Source organism: Chroicocephalus ridibundus, chromosome 24 (genome assembly GCF_963924245.1).
Source record: "Chroicocephalus ridibundus chromosome 24, bChrRid1.1, whole genome shotgun sequence".
NCBI classification, from domain to species: domain Eukaryota; kingdom Metazoa; phylum Chordata; class Aves; order Charadriiformes; family Laridae; genus Chroicocephalus; species Chroicocephalus ridibundus.
Genome location: NC_086307.1, coordinates 1,878,538 through 1,899,732, shown reverse-complemented (window position 1 = coordinate 1,899,732; position 21,195 = coordinate 1,878,538). Strand labels below are relative to the sequence as shown.

The window sequence follows — 21,195 nt, the reverse complement described above, 5'->3', positions numbered from 1 at the left end:
CGTCCCCGAGCTCTCCCCCGAGGCCTCCCGGCTGCTGGTCTCGGCCGCGCTCTCCCTCGCCGCCCTCCTCCTCTTCCTCACCTTCCTCCCCACCGCCCCCAGGGGGGGGCACCCGCCAGGTCAGCCCCGCGGTGGGGGACGGGGGACGAGTGGGACCAGCGAGGGGGGCAGACTGGGACCAGTAAGGGACACAGACTGGGATCAGTGAGGAGGGCAGGCTGGAACCAGCAGGGAATACAGACTGGAACCAGTAAGAAGGAGAGACTGGTACCAGTAAAGAAGACACACTGGAACCAGCAGGGAATACAGACTGGAACCAGTAAGGAGGGTAGACCAGTAACTGCAGGGAATATAGACTGGCACCAGTAAGGAGAACAGACTGGAACCAGTACGGAGAACAGACTGATACTAGCAGGGAATACAGACTGGAACCAGTAAGGAATACAGACCAGAACCAGTACGGAGAACAGACTGGCACCAGTAAGGAGGGCAGACTGGCACCAGTAAGGGATACAGACTGGCACCAGCAGGGAACCCAGACTGGCACCAGTAGGACCATGCCCCCCCCCCCCACCACCGGCGGGTCCCTCCCCCCTCGGGCCCCATTTAGGGGCGGGCGGGCGGCGGGTGCCAGTCGGCGGGTGACGGTGACACCGGGGGCACCTCGCGCCCTCCCCACCCCGGCTTTTGCCCAATTCTCTTCTTTTTGCAGCCAAGAAGATGGCGCAGCTGCCGCGGGGACACATCCACGCCGAGAGCCTGGGCATCGGCAAAGCCATCGCCGTCCTCACCTCCGGGGGGGACGCCCAGGGTAAGCGACACCCCCGGGACCCCCCCAAGCTGGTGGCTGCGTGAGGGTCGAGCCCCGTTTTGGGGAGAAATCGGGTGAAAATGGGACTTTGCGGGGGGTCAGATCCTGCAACCGGTTGAGTTGCTTGAGTTTTCTCCCTGCTGCATTTTGGGGGTGACCTTGTGGGGACAGTGGGGTGACAAAGCCATGGGGCAGGGTTAAGGGGGGGGGTTTGGGGTGCGGGGGGGGGGTGGTGTCTGGGTGCCCCATGCCAAAATTTGAGGGGGCTTAAAGGGCTGGCACAAAGTGGTGGGGTTGCCCAAAAATGCAAGGATTCAACCCAAAGCTTGTCCTGCACCTGGGTGGTCCCAGGGATGGGGGATACTTCATGGCGGGGGGGGGGGGGTTCATCCAGCCTGGGGGCTGTCTCCACTCACCACCACCCCCACCCCCCCGCTGCCACCGCGCTTGTCACCCGGTGTCATGCGGCACCGCCGCTAAATGTCAACGGGGCAAAAATAACCCGGGCAGCTGCGGGGCCGGATTCAAGGGGGGGCCTGGGGGGGGGCGCCGAGCCCGGCGCTGTGATGATGGCTTTAGGGAGGGGGTGTCCCTATGGGGGGGGTGTCTCCCGGGTGACACTCTTCTCCTGTCCGTCCCCCCCCCCCGCCCCAACCAGGCATGAACGCGGCCGTCCGCGCCGTGGTACGGGTGGGCATCTACACCGGCGCCAAGGTCTACTTCGTGCATGAGGTCGGTGCTGTCCCCTTGTGCGTGTCCCCCCCCCCCCCCCGCAAAAAAAACCCAAAGCCTTGGGGTGGGGAGGGGTCATTTCAACACTGCGTGTGTGTGTGTGTGTGTGTGTGTCCCCTCCCAGGGCTACCAGGGGCTGGTGGACGGTGGGGACAACATCAAGGAGGCCACGTGGGAGAGCGTCTCCATGATGCTGCAGCTGGTGAGCTGATGGCTGAGCCCGGCCAACTCATTGCACCGATGGCTGGGGGGGGCGCGGAATATGGTGTAACCCTATGCCGCGGCGCCGGGGTCAAGCCTGAAAATAACCCGAAATCGGAGCTGAGATGGGGGTGGGGGGGGAAGAGATGGACAGATGGACATGGGGGTGCTGGGGAGGACCCAGCACCCACGGTGGGGGTGGGGGGGTCCCGCAGGGGGGCACCGTCATCGGCAGCGCCCGGTGCCAGGATTTTCGGACGCGGGAGGGACGCCTCAAAGCCGCCCGGAATCTGGTGAAACGCGGCATCACCAACCTCTGCGTCATCGGGGGCGACGGCAGCCTCACCGGCGCCGACACCTTCCGGGCCGAGTGGAGCAGCCTCTTGGCTGAACTGGTCAAAGTGGGTACGTTTGTGTGTGTCCCCCCCCCGACTTACCAGAACCCCCCCCCAGATTTCATCTGCGGGATGAAAAAGGGGGGTCTGTACCAAAATCAGGGGGTCTGCACCAAAATCAGAAGGGTTGTACCCAGAAAAAGTGAGGCTTTTTCCCCCACGCCGGAGGTTTGTGCCGGTGTTTGGCCCCTTGGGGGTGGTTTTGGGGGGGGGGGGGCAGAGGGAAAAGGGGGTGTCGCACCCTGCGGCAGGGGGAATCACGGCGGAGGAGGCGAAGAGGTCGAGTCACCTGAACATCGTGGGCATGGTGGGCTCCATCGACAACGACTTCTGCGGCACCGACATGACCATCGGCACCGACTCGGCGCTGCACCGCATCATGGAGATCGTGGATGCCATCACCACCACGGCCCAGAGGTGACGGGGACACCCCCCCCCGTGTCCCCCGCGCCGGGGTTGGGGGGACGATGACGACCCAGGTGTCCGCACCCCGCTCCGCTCTGCCGTGGGGTGAAACTCCTGTCTCCCGCAGCCACCAACGGACCTTCGTGCTGGAAGTGATGGGTCGCCACTGCGGGTACATCCTTGTGCCACCACCCCGATCCGCCTCCTGAGACAGAAACTGGGGAAAAAACCCTAAACAACCTCTTTTTTACCCATTTCCAGCTACCTGGCGCTCATCACCGCCCTGGCCTGCGGCGCCGACTGGGTTTTCATCCCCGAGTCTCCCCCCGAGGATGACTGGGAGGACCATTTGTGTCGGAGGCTGACGGAGGTAGGACGGGCTCCAGCGGGCGCCTTGTCCCCGTCCCTGTCCCCGTTGTCACCTCCTGGCTTCCACCCCCCAGACCCGCCTGGGCGGCTCGAGGCTGAACATCATCATCGTGGCCGAGGGTGCTGTGGACAAGCACGGCAAGGCCATCACCTCCGACGACATCAAAACCGTGAGCGGGGAGGGCAGGGGAGGGAGAAACCCCTTGATTTTTTTGTCCCAGCCCTTTCCCGGTCCCGCTCCGGGACCGGATCCAGGTGCATCCCTGTCTTGCAGCTGGTGGTGAAGCGTTTGGGATATGACACCCGGGTCACCATCTTGGGTCACGTCCAGCGCGGTGGGACGCCCTCCGCCTTCGACCGCATCCTGGTAGGCAGCTCCCTCCCACCCCGGCCCCGGGGTAGAGGGGGTCTGGGGCAGCGGTAACGTCCCTGTCCCCGTCCCTGTCCCCACAGGGCAGCCGGATGGGTGTTGAAGCCGTCATGGCTCTGCTGGAGGGGACCCCCGAGACCCCCGCCTGTGTCGTCAGCCTCTCGGGCAACCAGGCCGTGCGCCTGCCCCTTATGGAGTGCGTCCAGGTGGTGAGTAGGGGCAGGGGGACGGGACCCCCCAGGGCACCCCCGTGCTCCCCAGTGACGGGTGCGATGCAAAGCCGTGTGGCACGACGCAAACACAAAACCAGTGTGCAGCAAACCCAGGTGGTGGGAGGCAAACCAGCGTCCAGTGCAAAGGCAGGCAGCGTGATGCAAACCCCCCCCCGGCCGCGGTGCAGAGCTGGCTGGCAGTGGTGCAAACCCGGCCGCCGCGGTGCGGCACAAAGCTGTACGGTGCGGTGCCAGCCCAGCCGGCACGCTCCGAACCGCGCCGGGGCAATGCAAACCCCTCTGACACAACGACAAACCCAGCCCGTGCCAAACCCGGCCGGTGCGGCACAAACCCATCCAATGTAATGCAAACCCAGCGGGGTGCGGTGCAAACCGGGCCAGTGCGGTGCGACGCAAAGCCAGCCAGCGTGCTTCAAATCCTGCCGGGGCAACGCAAACCCATCCGACGCCAACGCAAACCCAGCCCGGGCCATCCAAACCCGGTCAGCGTTGTCCAAATCCGGCCGGTGCGGTGCGATGCACAGCCATACGGTGTGATGCAATCCCAGCCAACGTGATACCAACCCGGCCAGCGCAGCGCAAACCCACGTGGTGCGATGCCAGCCCGGCTGGCATGCTCCCAACCCCACTGCGGCGATGCAAACCCACCCAACACAACGCAAACCCAGCCGGCGTTGCCCAAATCTGGCCGGCGCGGTGCGATGCAAAACCACGCGGTGCGATGCAAAGCCGTCCAACGCGATGCAAAGCCAGCCGGGGTGGTGCAAAGCCGTGCAGCGCAGTGCAAGCCCAGCCAACGTGATGCCAACCTGCCCGACGCGGTGCAAACCCGGCCAGCACGGTGCAAATCCACGCGGTGCGGTGCCAGCCCGGCCGGCACGCTCCAAACCCCGCCGGGACCATGCAAACCCATCCGACACAATGCAAACCCAGCCCATGCTGGCCAAATCCGACCGGTCCGGTGTGCCGTAAAGCCATACGGTGCAGTGCAAAGCCATGCAGTGTGACACAAAGCCATGCGGTGTGACACAAAGCCGCGCGCTGTGACACAAAGCCATACGGTGTGACACAAAGCCAGCCGGCGCGGTGCAAAGCCACGCGGTGCGGCGCAAACCCCTCTAACGCGATGCAAACCCGCCCATCTTTGCTCCCCGCAGACCAAAGACGTGACGACGGCCATGAACGAGGGGCGCTTCGAAGACGCCCTGAAGCTGCGGGGCCGGTGAGTGTCTGCAATCCGTCCCCAGTGGGGACCCAGGGCTCCGGTCACCCCTCGGAGCTCCGACCACCCCCCAGGGCTCCGACCACCCCCCGGGTGTCCCACACCCACCTCCCCCCACTTTGCAGGAGTTTCCAAAACAACTGGAACGTGTACAAGCTGCTGGCACACATCCGCCCCCCCTCCACCAAGGTATGGCAGCGGGGAGGGGGTGACGGGGACACCCCCCGAGCCCCAGAACCCACCCCCCCAACACTTAACGCCGGCTGCGTTGTCCCCACAGAGCGGCTACACGCTGGCCGTGCTCAACGTGGGCGCCCCGGCCGCCGGCATGAACGCGGCCGTCAGATCCACCGTGCGGATCGGGCTCATCCACGGGCACCGCATGCTGGCGGTGCACGACGGCTTCGAGGGGCTCGCCTTCGGGCAGGTGCGACACCCCCCCCCCCCCCCACCCCGGGGGGGGGGAAAGGGGGGTGCACAGGGTGGGGGGCAGCCCCGAAAAACCCAGGAGCCCCCAAGATGGGGATGCTCAACGCCCTTCCTCATCCCAGCCCCCCACGGCTCATCCCGCTGTCATCCCCCGGGTTGAGGGGCACCGGGTTACCCCAATATCGCTCCAATATGGTCACAACACCCCAAAAACCTTCTCCTGCCGCCCCCCCCCCATCTTCTCCTTTAATGCCCCCCAACTTGCTGCGTTCCCCCCAGGTGGAAGAGATCAGCTGGGAGAGGGTCGGCGGCTGGACGGGGCTCGGGGGATCCAAACTGGGGACAAAGAGGTAACGCTCCTCCCCCTGAGAAATCCCGCGGGGGGGGGTCTCCAGGTGGAGCCCCCCACCCCGGGTGGGCTCAGCCAGGGCGGTTTCACCCTCCCAGGACCCTGCCCAAGAAATACTTTGAGGAAATCAGCGCCAACATCAGCAACTTCGGCATCCACGGGCTGATCATCATCGGTGGCTTCGAGGTGAGTGAGGAAGCGATGGCGGCACAGGGTGGGGGGCACTGTGCTGGCACCAGCACTGACCCCCCCCCCCCGCCCCCCGCAATGTCCCCCAGGCTTTCACGGGCAGCCTGGAGCTGATAGAGGGGAGGGCCAAGTTTGAGGAGCTCTGCATCCCTCTCTGCGTCATCCCCGCCACCGTCTCCAACAACGTCCCCGGCTCCGACTTCAGCATCGGCGCCGACACCGCGCTCAACACCATCACCACGGTGTGGCCCCGCTCCCCCCGCCCCCCCACAACAGCAACACTCCCTTAACCTAAATCCCCTTTTTCCACCCCAATTCTTCCGCCTCCGGCAGACCTGCGACCGCATCAAGCAGTCGGCGGCCGGGACCAAGCGCCGCGTCTTCATCATCGAGACCATGGGTGGCTTCTGTGGCTACTTGGCCACCATGGCGGGGCTGGCGGGGGGCGCCGATGCCGCCTACATCTACGAGGAGCACTTCAACATCCACGACCTGCAGGTTGGGGACCCCCCCCATACCCCAGGTCAGTGGGGGCTGCATTTATTCCCCCTTCCAAGCCCCCCCCCCGCAACACCCATTTCATGCTCCACATAGGTCAACGTGGAGCATTTAACGGAGAAGATGAAGACGACGGTGAAGAGGGGGCTGGTGCTCAGGTACGGCCCCAGGGGGGGTGGGATGGGATTCGGGGGGCGGGGACAGAATGGAATGGGGATGAAGAGGTTGCAATGGGACGGAGGGGCTGGAATGGGGATCGGGGCGGGGGGGCGGAACGGGGATCAGGATGTTGCAATGGGATGGGGGGGGGGCAGAATGGAATGGGGAGGGTGGGATGGGGGGTGGAATGGGAAGTGGTAAGGGGTGGGATGGGGGGGTGGAACAGGGATTTGGGGTGAGATGGAGGGGTGGAATGAGGATTGGGGGTAGGATGGAATTAGGACGGGAGCGTGGAACAGGGATTTGGGGTGGGATCAGGGGCTCCGGAAGGGGATTGGGGGGTGGCTGAGCCCTGCCGCGCTCGTGTCGTCCCCGCCATGAGCCCACCTTTCCCCCCCCTCCGGCGCAGGAATGAGCGGTGCAACGAGAACTACACCACCGACTTCATCTACAACCTCTACTCGGAGGAAGGGAAGGGCATCTTCGACTGCCGGAAAAATGTGCTGGGGCACATGCAGCAGGTTCGGACCCCCGGCAACGGGGGTGCAGCCCCCAAGGAAGGGGCTACGGGTCAGGAGACCCTCGCCCAGGGCTTCCTCCGGTTCACCCAGTGATTTTTCCGGCGTAGGGTGGCACCCCAACCCCCTTCGACCGGAACTTTGGCACCAAAATGGGTGCCAAGGCGGTGGCCTGGATCACCGGGAAGATGAAGGAGTGCTCCCGGCACGGTGGGTGCCGCACAAGGCGGGGGGGTTCTCTGCCGTCTTTCCGAAAGCCCCTACCCTTCCCCACCCCCAAAAGCAATCCCCTGGCTCTTTCCCAACGTCCACGCGTGCTCCGATCCCTCAATGCCAGATTTTGGGGGGTGCTGGCCCCCTCCTCCGGAGGGAGTGAATGGCTGAGCTGGCTCCCCACCTCCCCTCGCAGGTCGCATCTTCGCCAACACGGCCGACTCGGCCTGTCTGCTGGGCATGCGCAAGCGCAGCCTCGTCTTCCAGCCCATCACCGACCTCAAGGAGCAGACCGACTTCGAGTAGGTGGCCCCCCCCAGCCCTTTTGTCCCCGTCCCGCCCCCCCCACCCCGGGACCGTGCCCCAGCCCCAGGAAGGATAAATCACAGAATAGAATCACGGAATTGTCTGGGTTGGAAGGGACCTTTCAGATCGTGGAGTCCAACCGTCAACCCAATGCTGCCCAAACCACCACTGACCCACGTCCCTCAGCACCGCGTCTGCCCGGCTTTTAAACACCTCCAGGGATGGCATTTAGGGATTGGAGCCATGGGACGAGGGGGAGCTGTTTTACACTGGAAGAGGGAGATTTAGTTGAGATGTGGGGAAGAAATTCTTGGCTGCGAGGGGGGTGAGCCCCTGGCCCAGGTTGCCCAGAGAAGCTGTGGCTGCCCCATCCCTGGAGGGGTTCAAGGCCAGGTTGGACGGGGCTTGGAGCAACCTGGGCTGGGGGAGGTGTCCCACTGGATGTGGGGGTGGAACGAGATGATCTTTAAGGCCCCTTCCCACCCAAACCATCCTATGGTGACTCTACCACTCCCCTGGGCAGCCTGTTCCAATGTTTGATAACCCTTTCGGTGAAGAAATTTTTCCCAATATCCATCCTAAACCTCCCCGGCGCAACTTGAGGCCGTTCCCTCTCATTCCTTGGGAGAAGAGACCGACCCCCCCTGGCTACCCCCTCCTTTCAGGGAGTTGTGGGGAGCGAGAAGGTCTCCCCTCAGCCCCCTTTTCTCCAGGCTGAGCCCCCCCGGCTCCCTCAGCCGCTCCTCACAAGTTCTCCAGCCCCTTCTCCTCGTGCTCCAGACCCCTCCCCACCTCCGTTGCCCTTCTCTGGACTCGCTCCAGCCCCTCCATGTCCTTCTTGGCGTGAGGGGCCCAAAACTGAACACAAAATTCGAGGTGGGGCCGCCCCGGTGCCGAGAACAGGGGACCATCACTGCCCCAGTCCTGCTGGCCACGCTATTCCTGATACAGGCCAGGATGCTGGTGGCCTTCTTGGCCACCTGGGCACACTGCTGGCTCATCTTCAGCTGGTTGTTGACCAACACCCCCAGCTCCTTTTCCACCGGGCAGCTCTCTGGCTGCTCTGCCCCCAGCCCGGAGCGTTCACGGGGTTATTAAACAGAAGCTGGGAATGGTTCCCTGGGCGACGCAGCGTTGCTTCCACCCGCGACCATCCCACCGCCCTCTCTCTCTCGCCCAGGCACCGCATCCCCAAGGAGCAGTGGTGGCTCAAGCTTCGCCCCATCCTCAAAATCCTGGCCAAGTACCACATTGAGCTGGACACCTCGGAGAAAGCCCACCTGGAGCACGTCATGCGCAAGGGCGTGTCATTCGAGGCCAACATCTAAGAGGCGATGGTCGGCACGGCTTCCCCAGAGCACGTCCCCGTGTCCCTCCGGGGAACCTCCAAAACAAGCGCTCCCCGTTGTAGCTCGCACTTCCCCGGGAAGCCGGGCAGCACCTCCACACCCCAAGGGCACCCTCTGCCTCGGCAAAAGAACCGTTTTCCCGAAGCACAGGTTTTCCTCGGGGTAAATTTTGGATTGGTTTAGGTATTTTATGGGCTTTTTAAACAGAAAAGAGTTTTCCCAAGCGTTGCGGCGGGATGTTGCGATGAGCTGAGAGCAAACGGTGCGGGTTAGAGACCCTCGGGCACCACTTTAGTGTTAAAAATTCAGAATTGAGATGCTGCAATAAATTCACCGCTCACTCGCGGTGGCAAACACGAATCGTGTTCCAACCCTCCGGCGCTCACCCCCTGGGGAAGGGGAACGCGGCTCCCACCGCCCCGCATGCACCCCTGGCCCCGACGGCTTCGTTTCCCAGCCCAACAGGGAGGAATAAAATATATATAACCTGATTTCCGACACCAACCCCCCCCCAAGTTTCTCCCATAACGCAATTATGAAAATTTGCCCGCCTGACTTCACCTCGGAGAGCACGGGGCGGCTCTCCCGGGATCCCTGGGTACAGCTGGATCCCTGAAGCCCCAGGAGCCGCGGGGACATGAGCTCTGCCCCGTCTGGGGGGTGTTGAGCTGCGGCCGCGTGCGAGTGTTGGCACCGAGTGAAGGGGCCTGCCAGCATCGTTACACAACACACAGCCTCGCTACGTGTGCTTACGGTGGGTTTTTCCACCGGAATCCCAGCTGACACGTTCCACAGAACTTCTCCGGGTCCGACACCACCTTCTCTTGAAGGTCCTTCAAAGGAGGAGGGTTTCCCCATTCTCCCCGCACCCAGAAAGCTTTCCTTTCCCCAAGGTCCGCCCCAATAAAAAAAAAAAATAATAAAAAAAAAGAGAAAAAACCCAGGTTAATCCAACAGCTGGGATATAATTTGCCGTTAAAGGGGGATTGTTCATCTGATGAGGCCGAATTTGAGGGGAAAGCGCGTGTGAGGAGCCGCCGAGCAGGCGCTGTGGGCAGGGAGACACCACGGGGCCGTCTGTGAGCGGGCACCGGGAGATCCCCGCTGCCCCGCGCCGGCTCAGGCGGAAAAGCAGAGCAGGAGGAAAAGAAAACCAGGACAGCAACCGGGGAGGGGAATGTGGCACCTGGAAGTTCCAAACCCAGCGGCGAACCTCATCCCCGGCGCTGCCAGGAGGAAGCAGTGACAAAGGAGCCGAAGGCTGGCGAGGAAGAGCCCCGGCGCCTCCTCTTTCGCTTAGCTAAGGAGCAACACATACTCCTTCAGGCAGGTGGGCAGCGGCAGCTCCTTCACCGCCTCCGGGAGGAACCGCACGCCCAGGCTGCGGCGTACGGCGTAACGGGAGAGCGTCTGTAAGGTACCGGGGGCCGAGCAGAGCCGGGTGAGCTTTTCGCAGAGCTGCTGATCCCTGGTCACCTCCCAGGGCATGCTGCCGTTTTTTCTCAGCTCAAAATGTCCGATAGCTCGATGGAGAAGATCGAAGCAGGAATCTTCGCGCTCCGTACCCAATCCCCGCACCAGCAACGCCACCAGCCGCGAGATGGGGGTTTGACCTTTCAAATTAACCACCCGGACCTCGGCCCCGAAGTCGAGCAGGATGCTGACGCTCTCCAGGTTCCCCTTCATGGCGGCCCAGCTGAGCGGCGTGTCGTTGTTGTAATCGCGGGCGTTCACCAGGGCGCCGTTCTCCAGCAGCGACCGCACGCACTCGGCGTTGTTCTTGAAGGCGGCCCAGTGGAGCGGGGTGTCCTTGTTGCCGTCCAGCGCGTTGGGGTTGGCCCCATATTCCAGGAGGATTTCCACGCAGGTTTCGTCCTTTTCCGCCGCGTAGTGAAGGGCTGTTCGGTTGTAGCCGTCCAGGGCATTGACCTGCAGGAGAAAAGGAGGGAGGAGAAAGGATCTGGGCATCACTGAGACACCCCAGTTCCTGCCAGTGGCAGGGGAAGCTCTGCAAAACCATTCCTGCATCCCAAATTTAGCGGATGGGAAAATAATGCAGGGAGGGAGGGAGAGTACAACCTGCCGGCAGACAGAAGGAACTGGCAAAAATCAGGTAATATATAGGTTTCAGTTCTTCCTTCAGGCTTGCACCACAAAACCACCCTCCCTCCCCAGGCAGCGGCACCCCTGAGCTCTCGGGCACAAACGTTTCCCTCCCTACGGAGACGATAAACCTTCACCTGGGCCTATTTTTCCCCGTCAGGGGGCACAAAACCGGCACTGCTTAAAACCATCGGCTCAAATCTCAGCTGTCCATCGGCACCCACTGCCGCCGCCTCCCGACTTCCTGGCCCCTTTTCAAAGGGACCTTTGCATTTTTAACGTGCTTTTGTTTTTTTATTTATTTTTTTTTTAAAAGCCTTTACCTCCGCTCCCTTCTGCAGCAGCAGCTCGACGCAGTCGGCGTCAGCCACCATGCAGGCGCAGTGCAGCGGTTTCAGGGTGCCGTGCATGCAGTTCACATCCGCACCCTGCGAGGAAGACAGGAAACCGCAGCCGGGATTAACAAACCCACCCGTTCTTGGCCCTTTTCCACCCCCAAGCCAGCAGCTGATGCGCCTTGATTTGCATCGTTAGAAAGCGTTTATTAATAGATACGCGGCGTAACGCTCCTGCGCAAGCCCTCCTGGGGTTTGTTTTCAGACCGGGCACCGCGGTTGCACAGAGCTCCCCGCCGGGCAGAAACGCTCGACAGCCTGTGTGTCTGCTCCCAGCCTCAATTTTAATTAATTCATCATCGTTAAACGATGCTTGAAGAAACCTGGGTGCTGCAGGGGGCTGGAATAACCCACGTGGAGGTTCGCTGCCCGCACACCGGCTCTCTGCGCCAGCAGGATCCCGAGGAACAGCGGGTGCGAGGCCAACAGTGGGGCTGGAGAAATTCTGCCTCCGGCAAATAAACCGGGAGCCGTTTAAAAGCCGCTGGCGCGGCGCGAGCTGCCCCGGGAGCATCCTCTGGTGGGACACAGCCCCGGGCTGAACCCAGGGACTTGTCAGCTCTGAAAGGGCGTCTCTAAGGAGGCTTAAGAAGCTCGGAGGAACCTTCACCACCCAAAATAGCTCAGCAGCTGCCCGGATCAGCCAGGCTTAGCCAGGGTAGAATCGCAGAAAGCCAGGTCAGAAGGGACCCTGAGGAACACCCGGTCCAGCCTTTCTTAGACTTATTTTAAAGTCTAAAGCTTGATTTTAGGGTCTAAACCCTCATTTATAGGGTCAAAAGCCGCATTTTGAGGGTCCAAACACCTCTTTTTAGAGCCCAAAGCCTTTTTTTTTTTTTACTGCCTGAAGCTACTTTTACAGGATCCAAACCCTCATTTTTACTTTCCAAAGCCATTTTTGTGTTTCAAAGCCTCATTTTTAGGGCCCGGAGCCTCATTTTTATCATAGAATCTCAGTGTGAACCATTTTCCTCTTGTGTCCAGTCGCAATCTCCCCAGGAGCAACTCACACCCATCACGCCTCATCTTTTTCATGGGACCCCTTGTAAAAAGGGAATCTCCACCTTCTTTGTAGCCACCCTTTAAAGACTGAAACATGGCAATAAGGTCTCCCCAAACCTTCCTTTCTCCAGGCTGAACAAACTCCGTTCTCTCAGCCTTTCCTCACGTGACAGCTTCCCAGTCCTTGGATCATCTTGGTGGCCCTTCCCTGACCCCTCTCCAGCCTGGCAACAGCTTTTGTGTGTAGAATCACAGAAAGGTTTGGGTTGGAAGGGACCTTCAAAGGCCACTCAGTGCCACCCCCTGCCCTGGGCAGGGACACCTCCCACCAGCCCAGGTTGCTCCAAGCCCCGTCCAACCTGGCCTTGAACCCCTCCAGGGATGGGGCAGCCACAGCTTCTCTGGGCAACCTGGGCCAGGGGCTCACCCCTCTCACAGCAAACAATTTCTTCCTCAGATCTCATCTCAATCTCCCCTCGTTCAGTTTAAAGCCACCATCGCTCACCCTCTTGTCCAGCGGGGACCAGCACCGCTCGCAGCGTTCCAGGGGTGCCCGAACAGCACGACCCGGGCCGAGCCCAAGCTCCCAGCGCCCCAAACCCCTCACCCAGACGGGCAGCGATGCCCCCGGCCCGGCCGCCGCGAAACGGGAGCGGGAACCCTCCGGCAGCACCGGGTCTCAGGGAAGGGGTGCCCCTCCCCCCCATCCCCGGCAAACCCTCCGTTTCCCTCCCGAGCGCTCGGCGGCGCCGGAGGCTCACCCTGCCGATGAGATCCTCCACGTTGTCCCGCGGGAAGGAGCGGATGGCGGCGATGGTGCGGATGAGCCGCTCCGACAGCGAGTATTTGCTCTGGATGCTCTGCATGATGTACCACATAGTGCGGGCCGGCCCGGCCGCCGCCGCCTCCGCATGCCCCAGGGACAGGCCCCGCCGCGCCCCCGCCGCCAGGCCCCGCCGGGCCCCCCCGGCTGCGGCGGGGGCGGGAAGAGCTGCCTGGGCCGCACCGAGCGCCGCGGGGAGAAGCAGCGGGTCTCGGGGGTGGGGTCCGGGGGGTCCCGGCGCTCCGCGCCGTCCCGACGCGGCCGCTCCAGGCCCAGCGGGAGGCGGAAGCCACCGCCGCTACCACCCGGAAGTGACGCAGTCAGTCAGGACGCATGCGTAGCCACGCCCCCGCCTACCCCTCCGCCAATCCGGCTCCCGGCCTTCCGCGAGGCTCCGCCTCCTCGCAACTCTTCCGCCCCCGCTTCGGGAGGTCCCGCCCTCCCCACTCCACGTCGCTCTCCTCCAATCGCCAGCCGCTCCCGCCCGCAAGCCCCGCCCCCCTCCCGGCTCTCCACCAATGCGCCTTCTCCGTGCGCACCCGCTGGCTTCCGGCGGCCCTAACTGGGCGCGGGGGGAGGGGGGCTCTATGAGGGCCCCGGGGGATTCTGTAGGGGCCTGTGGGGCTCTATAAGGGTTGGGGGGGCTCTATTAGAGCTGGGCGGGGTCTGGGCCAAGGCCAGGGGGGGCTCTATAGGGCCCTGGGAGGGGGGTCCCGCCCCCTCCCCAGCCAATGGCGCGGCGCCGTCGCGCTCGGAGTGACGTCACGCTCCCGTCCCGTCCGACGGCCAATCCACGGCCGGCGACCCCACCCCGCGCATGCGCGCCGCTCCTGCCCCCCCCGCTGCCTCCGTAGAGGTCGTGACGTCATCGTGGCGCGCCGCGGGCACGGGCCGGGATGCAGCGGGCGGCGCTGAGCGCGGTGTGCGGGGCGGCGCGGGTGAGCGGCGGGGGGAACCTTCCCCCCCAGGACATCCTCGGGGCTCCTTCCCCCCAACCGCGGCTCCCCGGGGACCCCCCTCCCCCCTGTCGGGGCCGTCCTCGGGCCCCTTCCCGCCAACCGGGGCCCTCACGGGGCCCCTTCTCCTCCCCCAGGACTCCCCCCCACCATCCGGGACCCCTCCCGAGTTCCCCCCCGCCCCGAAGCCCTCCCGCGGTTCCCTCGGTCTCCTGCCCCCGCCCCCCCCATGGCTCCTTCCCGCCAACCGGGCCCCTCCCGGGGGTCCTTCTCCGCGCCCAGGACCACCCTCCCATCCCCCAGCCAACCGGGACCTCTCCCGAGGTTCCTCCCCACTCCGGGACCCACCCCCCCGTCAACCTGGGCCATCCCGGGACCCCTCCCCCCGCACTGGGGCTCCTTCTCCCCAACCGGGACCCCCGGACCCCTCTCCCCCCGCCCCAACCCCGCACCGGCTCCACCCCCGGGGCCTCTTCCCACCAACCCGGTCCCCCCCGAGGCTCCTCCACCCCTCACCGGGACCCCGCCGCCGCCGCCCCGGGACCCCCGGACTCCTCAGTCCCCTCCGTGGGGGAGCCCCGGTGCCGGCTCACGCCCCTCCCTCCCCCCCGCAGGCCCTCCCGGCCCGGTTCTTCCGCGTGTCCCCCCCGGTGCTGGCGGCGGACAAGGAGGCGCTGCTGGAGCTGCGGCGGCGGACGGGGCTGCCGTTCATGCAGTGCCGGGAGGCCCTGCTGCGCTGCGGGGGGGCCCTGGCGCAGGTGGGGGGGCCGGGAACGGGGAAGGGGGGCGGGAAGCGGGGGTGGAGGGACGGGGACGGGCGGGGGATGAACAGGGAACCGGGGGCGGGCGGGGCACCTGTGGGGGTGGAAGGGGGAATCGGGAGGGGGGACCTGGGGCACGGGGGGGGCAGGGGAACGGGGACACCTCGAGGGGGGGGAGGGGGTCAGGGATATGAGGGGGCAAGGGGGGAGAACGGGGGAGGGGGGGGAACGGGGTGGGGGGGTGTGACTGGGGGGAGCCAAAGGGGGAGGCCCCAAGGGGGAGGGACGGGACGGGACTTGGGGGGAGAACGGGGGCCTGGGGGGACACCAGGGAGGGGGGACACCAGGAGGGGGAGGAACCAGGAAAGGACACCCGGGAGGGGAAGGGGGGGGTGACAGGGACCTCGGGGGGGGAAGCCGGGGTGGGGGTGGGGGGCAACAGTGGCCTGGAGGGGGGGAACAGTGACCTGGGCGGGGGGGGTGACAGGGACCTGGGTGTCTCTCTCGGGGGCAGCCGCAGTGGTTGGGGTCTGCGGCCCTGCAGTGAGGGGACTCCCCTGCCTGTCGTCGTCCCCCCCCCGTCCCCCCCCCCCACGCAGGCGGAGGCCTGGCTGCAGGAGGAGGCGCAGCGGCGGGGCTGGAGCCGGGCCAGCACCGTGCGGGACCGTCGGGCACAGGAGGGGCTGGTGGGGCTGCTGCGGGAGGGGACGGCGGCCGTCATGGTGGAGGTAGGTGACACGAGGACACCCCCTAAGGGGGGGGGAACGGACACACACGTCCTGCGCCCCCCCCCCCCCCCCCCAGTGGTGTCCACTGTCACTCCCGCAGGTGAACTGCGAGACGGATTTTGTGGCCAGAAACGCGGAATTCCAGCGGCTGGTGGAGGCGGCGGCGCTGGGCACCATGGCCCTGTGTCAGGCCACCGCCGCGCCCCAGGACGGCTGTGCCAAGGTGGGGGGGGGCAACAGGGAGGGGGAGTCACCTGTACACACCCCCCCCCCGAGCCCCCCTAAAACCTCTCCCCTCTCTCCCAGCACCTGCTGCAGGAGGAGGAGCTGGCTCAGCTCCGGACAGGACCTGGGGGGGGGCTGCTCAGTGACCACATCGCGGTGGCCATAGGTGAGGGGGGGGGACAACACCAGAAACCCGCTGGGCGGGGGTGGGGGGGGAGAAACCTCGGGGACGGCGGGGGGGCAAGAAACCCTGGCGGGGGGGGAGGGAAGGAAGCCCTGGTGGTGGTGGGGAGGGCGCAGAAACCCCCTGAGGGGTCAAGAATCCTGGGAGGGGGGGTGGGGGAGGGCAAAAAACCCGGGGGGGGGGGTGGGTGGGGCAAGAATGCCCTGGCGGGGCAGAAAACCTCGAGGGGGGAGGTGAGTAAACCCGGGGGGGGGGTGGGACACGACCCTGGGGGGAGGAAGAGGGCAGAAACCCCTTTGTGGGGGATCAGGAATCCCTGGGGAGGGGCGAGAAACTCCTGGGGGAGTGGGGGTGGGGAAACAAGAATCCCCGGGGGGGCAAGAAACAATGGGGGGATACCCCTTTGCGGGGGGTCAGAAACCCTGGGGTGGGGAGGACCCCTTGGCCGGGGGGGGGGGGGTGGGGCAGAAAATCCTGGGGGGGCAGAAGAAAACCCTGGGTGGTGACCAGAGCCATGTCCTTTCCCTGGGAACAAGGATGTGGCTTGGGAAGGGGTATGGGAACCTGGGGGGGGGGGGGTGGTGGGCACTGGGACAGGACCCCCCCCCCCCCTGCCCAGACACCCCCCCTCCTCCTCCCCCCCCAGCATCCTGCCGACCCCGAACTGGTTTTACAGGGAAGCTGGGGGAGAAGCTGGCGCTGCGGCGCGCGGGGTGGCTGCGGGTGCCGCAGCGGGACGGGTTCATCGCCGCCTACGCCCACGGGTGGCTACCGGCCACCGCCCCGGTGGCCATGGGCACCTACGGGGCGCTGGTGGCCTGTCAGGTGACGGAACCCCAAGCCCCTGCGGCCACCTTGGAGGAGGTGGGGCGGAAGGTGGCCCAGCACGTTGTGGGGCTGGCGCCCACGGCCGTGGGGAGCCCCCAGGACGAGCCCCGCGGCGAGGAGGAGACGCGGCTGCTGGCCCAGAGCTTCCTGCTGGAGCCGGAGCTGAGCGTGGGGCAGTTCCTGCAGCGGCACCGGGCGCTGGATGTCCGCGACTTCCTGCGCTTCCGCTGCGGAGAGGAGACCCACGGCCAGACCCACGGCGAGGAGACCCACGGCCACGACCAGACCCACAGCAGCGAGGGGACCCACGGCCGCGAGGGAAACTACAGCAAACCAGCGGAGATGGGGTAGTGGCAGGGGAACCCGCAGCGAGTTCTGCCCACACCTCCAGGTCAGGATCAGCCCCAGAGCGAGCTCAGCCCTACGCGGAGCTCTGCCCCACACCGTAGGTCCAGATCGGCCCCACAGCGAGCTCAGCCCGACGGCTGTGGGTCAGGATCCAGCCCCATGCTCTGTGTCTGGCTTAGCCCCATGCCTTGGGTCTGGATCAGCCCCGTGTCGAGCTCTGCCCCACATCTCTGGGGCAGAATTGGCCTCACGTTGAGCTCAGCCCCACATCTCTGGGTCTGGGTGGGGCCTTCAGTCGACACCCCGGCTGTGTGTGGGGGGGGCTTGGGGGGTGTATTGGGGGTGTCACCGTGTGAGCCCCCCCGGACGAGGCAGAATAAAACCATGGAGGAACCGGCCCCCGGTGCTTTGTGGGGTGGGGACATGGCGGGGGCCCCAGTTCCAACCCCCCTGGGCAGGGGGGGCCCTATCATCCCCCCCCATCTGCTCCCCAACATCCCTGTGCCCCCCCCCGCCCCCCCACTGGAGCTGCTGCTTTTCTGCTGGGCTTTTAATGGCAAACGAGTAAAAAAGGGTCAAAAACATGGAGGGGGGTGGGGGGGGTGGCACTTTCTGGCTCCCCCGGGGCTGAGCAGGGGCCTGTGGGGGTGACACCAAGGGGGGGTGTAAACAGGAAAGGGGGGGTCCTTAACACCTTGTATTGGCGGGGGGGGGGGGGGGTGCCCCCCTGGGTGCTGCCCGAGGGGCCACCCCACTCCTGGCCCCATCTTGACACTGGGAGGGGGGAACCCCTGGGGGGGGGGGGGGAGGACGACACACATGACAGTGGTCATCGGGCCACCGTGGCGGGGGACACACGGGGGGGGGGGTGTCCCTGGTCCCTGATGGTGGGGGGGGGGAGAACACGGGGGGGCGGGGGGAGGCTGGCAGGGACACGGGGGGACAAGGGAGCGGGGGGGGTGATGACACGGGGGGGCCTGGGGTCCGTGGGAGACCCTCCCCGTCCCCCCCCCCCCCCTTGCTCCCCGGGGTTGGGGACACGGCCCCCCCCCCCCCCCGCCCCGGTCACCGTAGCGTGTGTGTCACAACCCCCACCCCGCCCCCCCCCCCGTCCCGTCGTCACCGGCCGCCTCCCGGGACAAGTAACCGGGAACAGGCCGGGCTGGAACAGCCTATCCTGGATTACTTGAACCGGGCCGCGGCCGCGCTCCGCTGCGCCCCCCCCCCCCCTCCACGACCCCCCTCGTCCCCTCCCCTTCCCCCCCCCCAGCCCGTGTCCCCGCTCCCTCTGCGCCGCCGGGGGGTCCCTGCTGGGGGTGACACGGGGAGGGGGGGGATTTAGGGAACCGGTGCCCCCCCCCCCCATAACTCCACGCTGGGGGTGGGGGGGCACATCCCGGGCAGAGCCCCCAGCCGGGGTGTCGCGGTCCCGTGTCCCCCCTCCCCCCGGGACAGCCCCTCACCGCGGCCTCGGTGCCCCCCGGGAGGGAGGCGACAGCGGGTGGGGGGGGGGGGGGAGACACGCATTGACGGGGGGGTGACAGTGGGGGGGCAATAATGGGGGGGGGTGTCTTTACCGGGGGAGGGGGGGGGATACACACACACGCCGCCCGGCCCTTCCCCCACCCCGGGGATCTCAGCCCCGCCCCCCCCCCCTCCCCCCGTGCCGCTGCCGGGGGGCTCCGGCTCCGACCCCCCCCTCCCCTCCTCCCCCCGCCTCCCCCCCCTCCCCGGTACCTGCTGCCGCCGCCGAGCCCGGGGGGGGGCGGGATGGGGGGGGAGACCCCGCACCGGGGGGGGGGGGAGGGAGGGGGGGGGCCGCACCGCCCCGCACGCGCCCCGCCGGAGGAAACGGGGCCGCGGCGGTTTCCAGGCCCCCCCTCCGGGGGTTGGGGGGGGGGGGGGGGGGGGGGCGGGGCGGGGGGGGAGGGGCGGCCGCGTCCGGCGCTTTGTTATTTTGTTACCGACGGCGGCGGGGTGGGGGGTGGGGGGGGGCGGGGTAGGGGTGGGGGGGCGGGGTAGGGGGTGTGGGGGGGGGGGCGGGGGGGGGGGGGGCCTTGAAACGGCCGGCGGGCGGTGATTGGGCGGGCGGGCGGGAGGGGGCGGTGCCGGCGGGGGGGTGATTGGCCGGGCGCGCGGAGGGGGCGGGGCCGGGCCGTGTTTACCTCGCAAACATTCCAGGCGCCGCGGGCGGGGGAGGGGGCGGGGCCTCCGGCGCGGGACACGCCCCCTCCGGGAAGGGGGCGGGGCTTCGGGGCGGGGGGGGATCCCTCCCAGTGCCCCCCCCAGTGATCCCAGTGTCCCCTCAGTGCCCCCCAGTATCTCCTGTGCCCACCCAGTATAACCAGTGCCCCCCACTGCCCCTCAGCATCCCCCAGTGCCCCCCAGTATCCCCCCAGTACCTTCCAGTGCCCCCCCAGTACCTTCCTGTGCCTCCCAGTATCTCCAGTGCCCCCCAGTGCCACTCCGTGATCCCCAGGATTCCAGTGCCCCCCCAGTACCTTCCTGTGCCTCCCAGTATCCCCCCAGTATTCCCAGTGCCCCCCGTGCCCCCCAGTGCTCAAAGTGCCCCCCAGTACCTGCCAGTATCCCCCCAGTATTCCCAGTGCCACAAGTGCCCCTCAGTATCCCCAGTGCTTCCCAGTGCCCCCCAATGCCCCCCAGTATCCCAGTGCCCTTTTGTGCCCCCACTGTGCCACCCAGTGATCCCCAGTGCCCCCAGTACCCCACAGTGCCTCCCAGTATCCCCAGCGACCTTTTGTGACCCCCCCAGTACCCCCCAGTGCTCCCCAGGATCCCCCAGTACCCTCCAGTGCCCCCCAGGATCCCCAGTACCCTCCAGTGCTCCCCCCAGTATCCCCCAGTATCCCCAGTACCCCCCAGTATCCCCAGTGCTCCCCAGGGATCCCCCAGTACCCTCCAGTGCTCCCCCCAGTATCCCCAGGATCCCCCAGTACCCTCCAGTGCCCCCCCAGGATCCCCCAGTACCCTCCAGTGCCCCCCCCAGTATCCCCAGTACCCCCCAGTATTCCCCAGTACCCTCCAGTGCTCCCCCCAGTATCCCCAGTAACCCCAGTGCCTCCCAGTACTCCCAGAGCCCTTTTGTGACCCCCAGTGCCCCCCACCCAGTATCCCCCAGTATCCCCAGTGCCCCACAGTATTCCCCAGTACCCTCCAGTGCCTCCCAGTATCCCCAGTGCCCTTCTGTGCCCCCAAGTGACACCCAGGGATGCCCAGGATTCCCAGTGCCCTCCAGTATCCCCCAGCACCTTCCAGTGCTTCCCAGTATCCCCCAGTACCCTCCAGTGCCACAAGTGCCCCTCAGTATCCCCCAGTGCCTCCCAGTAGCCCCAGTGCTTCTCAGTGCCCCCCAATGCCCCCCAGTACCCTCCAATGCCCCCCAGTATCCCCAGTGCCCTTTTGTGCCCCCACAGTGCCACCCAGTGATCCCCAGTGCCCCCCAGTATCCCCAGTGCTCCTAATGCCCCCCAGGATCCCCCAGTACCCCCCAGTATTCCCCAGTGCCTCCCTGGTGCCCACCCACGCCCCCCAGCATTGCCCAGTGCCCCCAGTGCCCCCCAGTATCCCCAACGCCCCCCAGTATGCCCCAGTGCCCCCCAATATGCCCCAGTGGCCCCCTGGTGCCCCCTCAACGCCCCCCAGTATCCCCAGTGCCCTTTTGTGCCACCCAATATCCCCAGTGCTCTCAGTGTCCCCCCTGTACCTCCCAGTATCCCCAGTGCCCCCCATGCCCCCCAGTATTCCCCAGTACCCTCCAGTGCCCCCAGTGCCTCCCAGTATCCCCAGCGCCCTTTTGTGACCCCCCAGTGCCCCCCGAGATCCCCTAGTACCCTCCAGTGCCCCCCCCAGTATCCCCCACTATCCCCAGTACACCCCAGTATTCCCCAGTACCCTCCAATGCCCCCCCAGTATCCCCAGTACCCTCCAGTGCCCCCCCAGGTATCCCCAGTGCTCCCCAGTATTCCCCAGTATCCTCCAATGCCCCCCCAGTATCCCCCAGTATTCCTCAGTACCCTCCAGTGCTCTCCCCAGTATCCCCAGTGCTCCCCAGTATTCCCCAGTACCCTCCAGTG

The 21,195-nt window shown here is 66.0% G+C and overlaps 3 protein-coding genes across 3 annotated transcripts; 2 read left to right on the top strand and 1 right to left on the bottom strand.

The window, feature by feature from the left end:
- PFKM (phosphofructokinase, muscle) lies at positions 1-9,108 on the top strand. The gene is made up of 23 exons (XM_063359124.1): positions 1-119; positions 713-811; positions 1,470-1,543; positions 1,668-1,745; positions 1,960-2,149; positions 2,391-2,556; positions 2,672-2,716; positions 2,806-2,914; positions 2,988-3,083; positions 3,188-3,280; positions 3,367-3,492; positions 4,674-4,738; positions 4,864-4,927; positions 5,019-5,165; positions 5,447-5,517; positions 5,615-5,702; positions 5,795-5,947; positions 6,039-6,203; positions 6,300-6,361; positions 6,772-6,883; positions 6,991-7,090; positions 7,290-7,395; positions 8,580-9,108. Exons 2-23 carry the CDS (start codon positions 721-723, stop codon positions 8,725-8,727), a joined length of 2,349 nt encoding a protein of 782 aa, XP_063215194.1. The 5' UTR covers positions 1-119; positions 713-720; the 3' UTR covers positions 8,728-9,108.
- Positions 9,109-9,693: 585 nt separating this feature from the next.
- ASB8 (ankyrin repeat and SOCS box containing 8) lies at positions 9,694-13,532 on the bottom strand. The gene is made up of 3 exons (XM_063359131.1): positions 13,010-13,532; positions 11,175-11,279; positions 9,694-10,677 (listed from the first exon to the last, which is right to left on the bottom strand). The coding sequence occupies exons 1-3, from the start codon at positions 13,124-13,126 to the stop codon at positions 10,045-10,047; spliced, it is 855 nt and encodes a 284-aa protein (XP_063215201.1). The 5' UTR covers positions 13,127-13,532; the 3' UTR covers positions 9,694-10,044.
- Positions 13,533-13,909: 377 nt separating this feature from the next.
- On the top strand, positions 13,910-17,521 carry TSFM (Ts translation elongation factor, mitochondrial). The gene is made up of 6 exons (XM_063359130.1): positions 13,910-14,009; positions 14,642-14,785; positions 15,388-15,516; positions 15,617-15,739; positions 15,823-15,907; positions 16,602-17,521. Exons 1-6 carry the CDS (start codon positions 13,968-13,970, stop codon positions 17,102-17,104), a joined length of 1,026 nt encoding a protein of 341 aa, XP_063215200.1. The 5' UTR covers positions 13,910-13,967; the 3' UTR covers positions 17,105-17,521.
- The last annotated feature ends 3,674 nt before the right edge of the window (positions 17,522-21,195 follow it).

What these genes read in the sequence shown, in the direction of transcription:
- ASB8 (XM_063359131.1), bottom strand. Translation starts at nt 13,126, where the DNA reads ATGTGGTACATCATGCAGAGCATCCAGAGCAAATACTCGCTGTCGGAG. An exon ending in TGGAGGATCTCATCGGCAGG is followed by an intron (nt 11,280 to 13,009) that starts GTGAGCCTCCGG and finishes TCTTCCTCGCAG; the next exon opens with GGTGCGGATGTGAACTGCAT. An exon ending in TGCTGCAGAAGGGAGCGGAG is followed by an intron (nt 10,678 to 11,174) that starts GTAAAGGCTTTT and finishes TTTCTCCTGCAG; the next exon opens with GTCAATGCCCTGGACGGCTA.
- PFKM (XM_063359124.1), top strand. Translation starts at nt 721, where the DNA reads ATGGCGCAGCTGCCGCGGGGACACATCCACGCCGAGAGCCTGGGCATC. An exon ending in TCATCATCGGTGGCTTCGAG is followed by an intron (nt 5,703 to 5,794) that starts GTGAGTGAGGAA and finishes AATGTCCCCCAG; the next exon opens with GCTTTCACGGGCAGCCTGGA. An exon ending in CGCTCAACACCATCACCACG is followed by an intron (nt 5,948 to 6,038) that starts GTGTGGCCCCGC and finishes CGCCTCCGGCAG; the next exon opens with ACCTGCGACCGCATCAAGCA.
- TSFM (XM_063359130.1), top strand. Translation starts at nt 13,968, where the DNA reads ATGCAGCGGGCGGCGCTGAGCGCGGTGTGCGGGGCGGCGCGG. An exon ending in CGGTGTGCGGGGCGGCGCGG is followed by an intron (nt 14,010 to 14,641) that starts GTGAGCGGCGGG and finishes TCCCCCCCGCAG; the next exon opens with GCCCTCCCGGCCCGGTTCTT. An exon ending in CCACATCGCGGTGGCCATAG is followed by an intron (nt 15,908 to 16,601) that starts GTGAGGGGGGGG and finishes CTGGTTTTACAG; the next exon opens with GGAAGCTGGGGGAGAAGCTG.